The following is a 12745-nucleotide window of genomic DNA, read 5'->3' as shown; positions in this document are numbered from 1 at the left end:
GGGTTCATGTGGTTAAATGCTAGTTTAACTTTGCAGAAGGTGGGGGGTTGAATCACTGGACGTAATGGGTTGAGTCACGTCTTAATCATTTATTTATTTCCGACATTGCTGGTACGCCATTCCGGATTGTTTCAGCCCAATTTAACCCCTGCTTTTGCACCCCCTCCCCCCAAATAATCATTCCAACATCAGGAATGCACTTGAAAGTTCAAGTCAGACATGTGGCACAAGATACATCAAGTTACGGTGCTATTGTATCAATATGCCATTCCTCCTTAATAGGCAGTCACTTTTAGACCGTCTTAGGGTTAATAAATACCCCTACCCCCACCAGTCTGCCTGATCCAGCCTTTCTGTCCTCGTGTCTGCACTCATAGAAGGCCTGTGGTTTTGTGTGTTGTTTGTTTGTGGTGGGTGTGCTTTGCGTGTGCGGTGCTGTGCCTTTTGGACACCTGTTGAAATACTGCAGTAACGTCCGCTTAAAAATACATCATCCTGTTGCAGTTTGGACTGATGATTGTTTTCTTTCGCGCATTTTGTGAGGACTTCCTGTTTGTTCATTTGTTCCATTTGTGCATTCTGGTGTTTGTGGTGCTGTTTTTTGCTTGTGGCCATTAGCCACTGCACAGTTCTAATACTGGCACAGGAGGTTTACACACACACACATAAGCTGCGATTTCTCAATGAAGAGTGTGTGTGTGTGTGTGTGTGTGTTGCTTTGATCTTTTGCCAAGGATTAGAGGATTAACTGCGTTTGTGTCCGGGCATGTGCACACATAGGATCCAATCAGTGCTTGAGCACCTACCTGATTGCCTTTATAGGAGAAAGTGTCCTTTTTATGCCTACATAATTTCTCTTGTTTAATTCTCTTTTGCTGAAGTGAACCACAGTTGCTCTGCTCTCATAATCATTCAATAGAAAGGCTAGGTCACGTTATGCTATATTTTATTGGCAGGGACAGGGTCCCATATTTTCCCCTTCTGATAAGTCTGGTTTTAAGAACATGCTGAGCAAGTCTAACCCATGTTCGTCATACCCAGAAGTATGAACTTGCTAGGTTCCATTCGGTATTTTGTTCTTCCAAAGTCAGTTTGTATTCAGTTTGTGTGTGTTCATGTGTTGGACAACACTTGGCCTCCCCTCCCAAAGGTCTGTACATGGCCCTGTTTAAGTCACTGACCTCATCTGGCCTCCACAACACCAGCTTGGATCATTTAGGATTACAAGAAACATCAGTCTCCAACAGACACTCGAGACACACACACACACACACACACACACACACACACACACACACACACACACACACACACACACACACACACACACACACACACACACAGTGTTTGACCTGCACACCGTTTAGGGTTGAGGTAAGTACCAACAAACTGTGTTCTTTTATCAGTGTAACTGACTCTAACCATCTCGTCTTTCTTCTCTTCTCTTTCCCCTTATTCCCTTCTTTTCTTAACTTTTTCTCCTCGTATTCTTTCTCCCCCGTCTGTCTGTCATTGTCACTCGCACCTGTTGGCTGTCTTCACCCCCTATCCATCCTGTCTGTTCCCATGGCGTCCCGTCCTCCTTTCACCTCCTCCCTACAGTGCTCCTACTCAGCAGCGGGCGCCCGGTGCCTCGCCGTCGGCCCACAACATCAGCACCAGCGCGGCGGCGACGACGGACCGCACCAACTTCTCGCGGGGGGTCGGCATCCGCAGCACGTTCCACGCCGGCCAGCAGCGGGGCGCCCGCGACCAGCAGGGCTCCGCCTACCCCGGCGGCCCCGCCTCCCCGTCGCTGTCGCACGGCAACAGCCAGGCGCGGCGCGCGCACGGCGCCACCGGCATCTTCAGCAAGTTCACCTCCAAGTTTGTGCGCAGGTGAGCGGGGGAGGGGAGGGAAGGGAAGGGAAGGTGGATGAACAGATGGCGGACGGAAGAACAGCTAAATCTGTGGGTGTAGGACAGATGGAGTAGAGGGATGCCCATTTATACTGGTGGGGCACCTGCCCCAAATGATTATTCATATCTGACTTATTGACTTGATTGTTTTTCATTCCCTTCATTTATATGCATTTTAGATCATATGAGTCAAACGTATCCTTATGTAATGGAGCATGCCAGAGTCATTGAGAGAGAGCGTTTACAGTAAAGAAAGACAGAAAACACGGAGAGAGAGTAGGGGTGTGACATGCAGCAAATGTCCAGCCGGCCCCTTTGCGGCATTAGAGGCCTTAACTAAACCACTCTGCTATCGGGTCACCCCATGATATTCAATGTTTAATACTTTATTGCCAAACCCGACTTACAGTTGATTTGGAATTAGCTTTGGAAGTAACGCTTGACATGGGGGCGACTAATCTTTCCAAACACTACTGTGTAGTTCCAGCATTGAGCCCCGTTCATCAGTGTTTAAGAACCATGTGATCGAGTTGCGGGGGGGATCAAAGAGTTTCAGAACTTTCTCTTTCAACGGCTCTGGATCGTACCTCAGAATGTCACACCCCCTTCTGCCATGACACTGTTGTAGGATGACCTGGCACTCACACCACAGAGTTGCACGATGCTTGAAATGTAATTCAAACGATGTGATGCTACCATAGTTAGTGTGGTATAAGTGCCCTTTTCAAATGTGTGAAAATGCAATTAATTGTATACTACACACCCTACTGATTAACCACTTTCAGCCCTGTGTTGCAATTTTGGGCATGTCATTATTAGCAGAATTTTCCAAAAATGGCAAATAGCAGATCTACAAGCTCACAACACGTCGCATCGTGTTAGGAGTGTATAGATCAGCTGTTATCACTATTTATCGTGGGACAGACAGAAGTATATAGGGCTTAAATTCAGTGGTTAATATAGGCATGGCAACAGCCAATAGTAGTTCCAGTAGTTAAATCCTGTTAAGTCACGATTTCATCCTGTTTTAATATTGGTAAAAGATAACAGTAGCTGTGTGAATCTCATGGCACTGCAGCTGATATTTTTTACCACCAGTATTACTTTAGTAAAACACTATCAAAGTTATCAGTTTGTCACAATGCAGAGGCCTGCCTTCTTTAAAAAATAAAAAAACAATCTACAGAAAGGTCCAGCTCAGTCTCCAGTTGAGGTTGGCAGCGCAAGAGGTTCTGTAGGTTATGGCTTTAGACAGGGTAATTGTTAATGGAAATCTATCTAGACATGGATACTATGTGTCAAATATCAAATATGTGCTGCTAGCAAAGGAACAAAGTGGACTCTTAGCAATGTGTCAGAAAATCTGTCTGATTTAATTTCAGACTGACAGCGAGCTCGGTGAGATAGAATGCCGACAGGTCACGTGTTCTGTATGTCACTGGTTCTCAAACTTTTTCATGTCAAGGACCCCCAAATTGATACGTATTTGGCCGTGGACCCCCATCTGAATTTATTTTGTGCCAGGTACCCCCAAAAAAGAAGATTTATGTAAAAAGAAAATCTATTTTAGATATTTTTCTAATATTTTCAAAAATATCAGATGTACAAGCTCACAGAGTGGCACAAAGTGACGCGCTGTGAGCTTGTAGATCTGCAAACATATAAATTGATTAAGTGGTTAAAATGATTGTGATGCTAGATTAACTATTTTTGCTGGGGACCCCCTGGCTGGAACCCCCCCCCCCCCCCAACAAGGACCCCTGGGGGTCCCCGGGGTCCCATTTTGAGAACCACTGCTGTATGTGACAGACTTTTGATACCTGATCTAAACATTCTACTCTGCCTAGAGAATAGGAGGACACCCCCCGTAAAGGGTCATTTGTTACACTTTTATTATATATAAATTTGGCATTCCAGATTTAGCTATTTAGGACACATGACTCAGCAGTTGAGAAGGGGAAAAACACTATCTCTCCTCTCTAGGGAGTCTTTCACTCCCAAGTCAGCCATATTCACCATTAATGATGACTGAGTCAGCTTCCACGCTCACTGGAAATCACATTAGTTTTAACTGAAAATGGCACATTCACATTTAGAGCTAATGTTCCTAGAGGCGAGAGGGAACAGATAGACCCTTTCAGCGAAAACTATTATGTTATATAGGGCATTGGTTCTCAAAGTGGGGTCCGGGGACCCCCAGGGGTCCGTGGGAGAGTACCAGGGGGTCCCCAGCAAAATGAGTTAATATGGCATCACAATCATCATCATTTTGGGGGGTCCTTGACATGAAAAAGTTTGAGAACCACTGATATATAGGGTGCTCGGGTGGCAAAAGGGCGGTAAAGTGCCCTGCCCAGTGCCCACCACCGCGGAGTCTCGGGTGTTCGAATCCACCGCGGTGCATCCGACTTTGTCGAGCGTCTATAGAGCATCGCAGTTCCCGCCCACTTCCTGGTTTTTCGTGGTGCCGGAAGGAACAACTCAATGCATTTTTCCCATTGACATTTCCAAAAATATTTATATCTATTAATTTAAGCCTCGAATCAAGCCATCATGACATGAATCATGACCATAAAACGTTTGATTCTGTGAATTTTTTTTGTTGAAAACGGCAAAACAAAGGGTATTTATTAAATATAGTATATCATATAATTAAATATAAAATAAAAAAAAATCACAGAAAAAAACGTTTTATGGTCATGATTCATGTCATGTCATGATGGCTTGATTCGAGGCTTAAATTAATAGATATAAATATTTTTGCAAATGACAATGGGAAAAATGCATTGAGTTTTTCCTTCCGGCACCAGGAAAAACCAGGAAGTGGGCGGGAACTGCGATGCTCTATAATATGAACACAATTGGCCTGTGTTCGGGGGGGAAGGGAAGCCGGGCAGGGAGGGTGATATTTTGTCACTGCACATACTCCTACGGGCTGGGGCGGCACCTGTCAGCAGGGAGTGTTGGGCGGGATTAGTAAGACGGGAGGCTCTACTACGTCCTCCCGGTGGGGGCTCCTCACTGGCAGGTGAGTCAGTAGGATTACAACACAACAGTGAGACACACAATTGTGTGTGTAGGGAGGAATTAATTGGCATGGTGACAAAACATGGGGGAGAAAACATCCAAAGCGTAACTTTTGTGTTCCAATGGATCCAATGTAGTTATTTAGTCACAAGCTCTTGTTAATACTTTTCATTGGTTAAATATTTATAAAATCCCACGGATGTAACCACTTTCAACCCGGCGGCCCTATTTTGGGCATGTCATTATAGGTGAAAATGTATATTTGAAATATATATATCATTAAAAAAATAAAATAAAATAGTTCACCTCTGCACGTGAGCTTGCAGATCGACAATTTTCACTACTTTTGAGCTACATTGTCAGATGAAGTATAAAATAGGGCATTAGTTTGTGAAAAAAAACATAAAAATAAGTATGGAGATACTTAGGTTTCTTCCCAACAGAATGCATTGTTATAATTTTTTATTTATACAGTATTTTGTGAGATTTCACTTCAGTTTGCAGTCGAGCCCCATTTCTTTTTAAACGGTTGTCAGTTCAACCACCACGTGTCGTTTGACGCTGGTTTTACGTCATTGTTATGGTGTTTTTCACCATGTTCCTGTGGAAGGGCCAGGCTCACCTCTATATGTACAGTATGTCCAACAGACTCCAGTGAAGTCCCAGCTGTGACTCTGGTCAGAGCCCAGCAGCGTGTTGCCCTGTAATCTTGTGTTTGGAACAGCGCTGGCCTGAGGAGACATTTCTGGAGGTTTTGGCTTCATGTCTGGACGTTTTTTTTTTACCACAGTTCTGCTTCCAGGCCAGGTTGCCCCAGTTAGGCTGCCCCTCCGTGGATAATTGATCGCAATAAATACACGAGAGCTCAACATTAAGAGGCTATACATCACTGTTTCCCAAACACTGGGTCGGGACCCATTTGTGGGTCGCGGATATATTTTTATGGGTCACATTTAGTTCTACATTTAGTTTTTTATATTTCAAAATGTTTTCAAAGAAAAAAAAAGCAACGTTTTTCATGAGTTAAAAACAAATTCAATGATTTTTCCTTAGAATTTCATGAAATAAAAAAGAAATTCCATAAATTAGAAAACAAAGAAGTAGTGAAAATAGTTGATCTACAAGCTTAAAATGCGTCTCATCGCGAGCTTGTAGGTCTGTTATTTTCACTAGCTTGGGTCTTTCGGAGACAGAAATTTTTCTTTTGGGTCTCGAGCAAAAAAGTTTGAGAACCACTGCTATACATCACCGAAATTGATATGATGCAAGAAAATGAAAATAACCGATTACATTTTGACTGATTGATAAAAATCGATTGAATAATCGCTAAGGAAATAGTCGATAGTTGCAGCACTAGACAACATTAAGACTTGTGAGTCATTGTGACCTAATACATTAGTCAGCAATGAACCCTGAAGGCACGTTTGGGATATCTGTGAGAAAGTGTGTGTAGAGAGACGGGGACATGGAATAGGTTTGTGTATTGGTAGTTTTAATGTCACGGTGTGCGTGTGTTTTAGTGGGGGAGTTGGGCTTTGAGACGTTAAAGCACAATTGACCACTTTCAACCTGGTATGTTTTGGGCGTGACATTACAGTAGGTGAAAGATTTCCAAAAATAGCCATAATATCAGCATTCCGTTGTGTCGATCGGCTTTTTTCGTCATAGTACGAAGTGTAAGCTTTTAAACTTGGGTTGTGTAGTTACTGCCATGAAGTAACTCCAAATATTGGTCAGATTTCTTCAGTTGTTGCTCCGTTTATATAAAAAATTGCTGATCAACAAGGAGATTATTTTGGAATATGAATTTCTAAACACCGGATCAACTATTGAAAATATCTCGCCAGTATTTGGAGTTACATGGTGTAACTACACAATCCAAACCTCTACCAACGTGTGCGTGTGTGCGCGCCTGGAGCACAGCGAATAGACACAGGCAGCAACTTTCCAGTTCTCCCACTCAAACATAGCTCCATGGCGACAGTATCCATGGTTACAACGGAGATATCACTTTTCCTTCAACTATAAATACCACTGGTGGGGACACCTTGGCGCGCGCGCACACACACACACACACACACACACACACACACACACACACACACACACACACACACACGCCTGGCTTGCTTGCTAAAAGGAAGTGAAGGTGGTGGAGACAGAGGGATCAGGTTGCACATTCAGTAAAATCCTCAGTGTTACTTTAATTCTGAGGGTGTAAAAATGGACCCTTACATGTCCAGATTTGTACTCAGAGATTTTACTGTGCTGGTGCGATTTATGTAGCTAAAGACACACACACACACACACACACACACACACACACACACACACACACACACACACACACACACACACACACACACACACACACACACACACACACACACACACAGCTGTATGTTTTATTAAGATATCCCATAACCTGACCTCAGCACTTTTCCGCTAGGACCAGTGGTGGAAGAAGTACTCCGATGTTTTACTTAAAAGATCTGAGTTAAAGTAGCAATACCACCACATAAAGATAATCTGTTACAAGTAAAAAGCTAGAATTCAAAGGTTTTGTGGAATAAAAGTACAAAAATATTGACATCAAAACATACTTATAGGACCAAAAGTACGCAGGCACGCACACATGCACGCACACGCGCGCGCGCACACACACACACACACACACACACACACACACACACACACACACACACACACACACACACACACACACACACACACACACACACACACACACACACACACACACACACACACAGTGAATGGCATGTGTGAAGGAGATGGAAGTTGCTCAACCTTTTTGTTTTAAGATTTAAGTTGTTTCCTCAATTTGTTATTTTGATTACGCTCTTTTGAACGTGTGTGTGTGTGTGTGTAGAAAGGCTTTTGACTATGATCTATGCATATTTGACCATCTCACCTCAAAAACAGCCCTTCTTTTCAGGATTACTGGGTTATCCCAAGATGTGATGATATGTCATGATATTCCATCTCATGTCGAATGTGGTTGGTCCTCATTGGAATTTTTCTACAGTCTATGAAATCTCTTGCCATGTTCTTTTGCTGTGAATTTAATGACCAGTTTTCACACATCTAGCCCCATGAATTACCCCTAACTTTTAAAACACATAACCACTTTCACCCTGGCGTCCCATCATCTTTTCTAAATAATATCGTTTTCAAAGTGTTTCAAAAATAGCTGATCTGCAAGCTAACAACATGTTGCATTGCGTCGTGAGCTTGTAGATTGGCTATTTTCGAATAGCTTAAGTATAAAATAAAGTGGTTAATTCCTCATTCAAATACCACTTCATACTCTTAATCAGACAGTAACATGTAATTGTTGTTATAGATTTTCATGTATTATTTTTTACGCAACTTAAATACAATGTGGGGTTGGATGGAGCAAAACTTTGGACATTATTACTATTTTTTGTTTTCATTTTTCCCTAACGTAGATTTTTCTTGTTCTCTTGTTTCAAAATCTGCTCTCGTCGTGTCTCTCAGTCCAATATATCAGTTTTTATACATACGTTTTCTTTTTTCTCTTTCTTTCTTTATCCCTTTGTTTTTGTAGAAATCTCTCGTTCAGGTTTCCGAGAAGGTAGGCAACATCCCCACTGTTAAATATAACCCCTTGATTTATACATTATCCTCTACCTTAAATATATTTGAGATATATATATATATATATATACACTATATATATTTTCTCCTTTTTTTTTGGTGTTTTGTGCAGCTTTTTTTGTTCAAATCTTCCCTTGTGCCTTGGTCTTTGAGCTCTCTTTTTTTTCTGTGGTTGGCCCTTTTTTTTAGCTCTTTGGTTTTGAGTGCCGTGTTTATGGACCTTATGTTTATGTTTTTTTTTATGTTTTTATACTAACCTCACTCCCCCCCTCTCTCAGTCTCAGACTCACCCGTTCATTCACTCACTCACTCACTCACTCACTTACTCACTCCCTCACCCACTCCTCACCACGGTGCATCACATTAACACCTCACCCCTTTCTTTCAATGTCTCCATCCCTCCCAGTACTCCTCCCCCCCCCATCCTCACACCCACCCCCCCCCAGATAGAGTGTGTGAGCACACAGCGCTTGTGTCCCAGATTTCGGTGTCCTAGTCTGAGCAGTGTGATAGCTCTAGTTACCCCCCTACCCTCCCATCCACCCACCACCTGCAGCCTCGCGCATACAGGTGACGTTGTCCTTGAGATCTCCGCCTTTCGATACTTCTAGTGACATCTAAATCAGTGATTCCCACCTGTGGACCAGGGTCTCTAACAAAACCTACTCCCACCGCTTTGGAAACCATTCCTGATGTTTGCGTTGGTTTTGAAATGCAGTTATTTCTTAAATCTCCAAACTGTTTCCACCTAGTTTTAGCCCCAACATTGAATTTAGACTTCACCAGACGTATCGGTAGGCAGAGATCTCAGATCGTTTGGCTACACGAGACTATTGAGTATAGGCTACAGTTCAGAGTTCGCCTCATTTCAACCGATAAGGACAGGAGGTGATGTCATCACTGTGGGACAAGGTCCCCATAGCCACGGTAGAACAGTGAAGCGGCCGTCGCCTGTTGGTCAAATCTGGGATTGCAGTACTTCGTAATTTGAGTTAAAAATGTTTCAAAATAATATATGTATTATATTGTATTATATATGCTACCAGCTTGTATATCTGCTATTTTTGAATAGCCAAAGTATAAAATAATGGTGATAGCTAAAATCTAAAATGACACAGATCCGTTCCCGGATTGAATGGGTTAATACAAAAATAACTCTAACATCTTTAGTGGTTGGAGGTGGTCTCCCTGCTCTTCCATCGAGCCATTCGGACCCTGGCGTCTGATAGGACACCTACTGGTTGACGAGTAGTACTCCCAGAAGCTTATAGCGCAATATCTCCCTTGGCCAAGCAGGGATTCAATCCAGGCGCAAATGTATCAGTTTGATCTCCCACGCGGGAGATGTGGGTTCAACTTGACATGAAACTAACGTGAAAGGTGTTTTTGGTCCAGCTTTAACCTTTTCGATTTTGATTTACTTTTTTTTTTTTATATCCCCGCTGACCTGCCTAGTTCTTTTGTTGTTGTTTTTGTATTTAAACTCTTGAGTCTGGGACAGATTTTGGAGCAGCACAGTTGTTTATCTAGCTTTGGAGACCAAGCATCCCATCGTCGGAGCTGCAGTGGCGTTTGTTCTTCAGGTTTTTGTTTTGTTTTTGTGAACCGTGTTAGGCGATTTTTGTTGTTGTTGTTCATTTGCATCATCTGTTCTTTGGACGGAGGTATCGGGCAGGAGTGGATAGAGGAAGGATGGGGAATGCAGTGTTTTGTTTCTCAGGCTGCACTCTTTCTGGAGGCTGCACTCTCTTCTCTTCCTTTCATATGGCTCCTTTTTATTCACTTTGGCTCTCTCTCTCCTCTGTCTAACAGCAGCAGCAACAGTACTGGATGGCTTTGACCTACTGTGGCTGGAAAAAAGATCTTAATGCTGTGCACACACACACACACACACACACGCGCACACGCACACGCACACGCACACGCACACACACACACACATATATTATATATATATTATATACACACACACACACACACACACACACACACACACACACACACACACACACACACACACACACAAGCAAGTACACCAATAAAAGGCTCCTTGGTTATGACGCATACATAAAACATGCACAGACCTTGACACATTTCTGTTTACACCTGTCTTTGTATTTACATGGGCGCAGGCAATGCACACATTTGTAATGCATTACAAATTATGACATTTGTAATGCCATACAAATGTACATACATTTGTACAATCCTACACACACTTGACCAGTGAGTGTGTTGACCTGGCTTTGCCAGCAGGTAGAGTATTGCTTGTGTTTTACTCTTGGCTAATGCACCACCTGCTGGTTGGAATAGGCAAAAACACCTGATTAATTTAACCTACAGCTACAATCCACACCCCATGGTTTCTACACCGAGACAATTTTAATTTGGTGACTTTTCTAAATAGTCTCGCCCCTTGATAATCACGCAACCTTTCATTTGAAAATGAGATAGATGAACGAAACCAGACTTGATTACCTCCTCCCACCTTGTCGCAAATCACAACCATAAACCATTGTATCCATACAACATAATTCAGTGAGAATTTATACTTGGTTGGTACAAGCCCACGACGCGTCACAGTGCGACCTGTTGTTGTATGCTTGTAGATCTGCTATTTTCTAGTGTGCGACTAGTATAAATTACCCTTTAGTGGAAAGCTGTAAGCCTTGAGATCCAAGCAGCGAGCACATCATCGAGGTAGAACTTCATCATGTTGCACTTAAACATTGAGCCATGTTATGGCAGCCATTTTCCTAGGAAGTGTTCAATTGTAATTGGCTTGGACATGCAAAATGGCTCATGTGAAAGCCTTGCTCTCCATCTCACATGGTCCATACCACTTTCATTAACTGTTAAGATGTTTCACCCTTTCTCACCTGTCTTTAATTTATTTTTTACTATATATCTAACCATGTTTCTATTGCAGGAGCTATTTTGTTTGATGCTAATGTGAATGTGTCTTTATGGGGCAGAACTGGAATGATGCCAAATATAGAAAGACTATAAACTGCTTAATTTGTCATTTCCTGCAGTATTTGCATGTCTTCTGTCTGTCTCATAGTTGTTGTCAATTTAGACTTGTTCTGTCATGCGTTTGTTTTCTCTCTCGTCTGCTTTTCTCCTTTTGTCAGCTTTTTGTTTTGTTTGTGTGACAGAATATTCGTGTCTGTCTGTCTGTCTGTCCGTCTGTCTATGATTTGTACAGTATGTATCTTAGGACCCTGTCTGTTGGTATATACACACGTCAGTGAAAATATGTGTTTGGCAGCATCAGTCTGCCTGTCTGTTTTCGTGTGTGTGTGTTGAGTCTGTGTGTAGGTTCAGTGTTACTAATAACAGCAGAAGGTGGTGGGACCATTAACGCCTCCTTGCTGTCACAGGACCCACCCTCACCGCGACCACCCTGTTCCGTTCCAAACTGCGCCGGGCCATTTCAATCCAAACCACTACCCTTTCAAAACCATTCCAAAGTCTTCTCCGCTTTTCAAAACCATCCCTTCTCATTTCATTGTGTTGAAACCCATTTGTACTCAAGCATCCCATCTCATATGCATACTACTGCGTACCATCCTCCCAGGGTCACTTTGTAACCCAAGGATACAACATCCCACCCCTAGTTAATGTTGCAGTGGCTCCATTGAGGAGTCGCCATGATGGCATAGTAATTAATCATAAAAATAATTTTGATCATATTTCTAGAACTGGGAGGAGAAGTCCTATTCTGTTCGTTTTTTTTATCGGGCTCGTTTGCGCTCGGATTGGAACGGTCGCACTAGGTGCCGAGAGTGGTGTGACCTGTGCTCATGTTAGCCCACTAAACAGTGCTCTAGTTGTTACTAGATTGAAAATGTTAGCCCGCTAGCCATAAAAAAAAAGACTAAACTTTTGTTGATTTTTCTCGAGGAGCCCGTATGAGGGAGAGGGTCGGGATGAGGGGAGCAGGTGAGAAACAGACCAAACCCCAAAACCCTACAAAATCCCAACCCAACAGCCTGCTGTCAATCAATGATTACCCAATCAGACCAATCAGTAGCTGATAATGCAAGTCGTGGGGGGCCTTGTTGTGATTGGCCGGGAAAGTGTTCTAACCGGGAATGTAATTGGTGATGGGTGGATCGATCAGGGGATGAGCGATTTGGCCGGTAGCCAATGGTAGCATCTGAGTGAACGAGTGAGT

At 42.9% G+C, this 12745-nt stretch overlaps 1 protein-coding gene across 8 annotated transcripts in view; it reads left to right on the top strand.

The window, feature by feature from the left end:
• mark2b (MAP/microtubule affinity-regulating kinase 2b) overlaps positions 1-12745 on the top strand; it is a 76684-nt gene that overhangs the window by 61743 nt on the left and 2196 nt on the right. For 4 of the 8 annotated variants that reach the window (XM_080451867.1, XM_080451863.1, XM_080451870.1 and 1 more), the window contains 3 exons: positions 1603-1878; positions 8516-8542; positions 12472-12510. In XM_080451867.1, coding sequence (XP_080307993.1) covers positions 1603-1878; positions 8516-8542; positions 12472-12510 — 342 coding nt within the window. The remainder of the gene's footprint in view (positions 1-1602; positions 1879-8515; positions 8543-12471; positions 12511-12745) is intronic. The other 4 variants (XM_080451864.1, XM_080451866.1, XM_080451868.1 and 1 more) reach the window with 4 other exon arrangements.

Source organism: Gymnoscopelus braueri (genome assembly GCF_963280865.1).
Source record: "Gymnoscopelus braueri genome assembly, chromosome: 15".
NCBI lineage: Eukaryota > Metazoa > Chordata > Actinopteri > Myctophiformes > Myctophidae > Gymnoscopelus > Gymnoscopelus braueri.
Note: the sequence above shows the minus strand (reverse complement) of the source record. Positions and strands in the feature narration are given on the sequence as shown.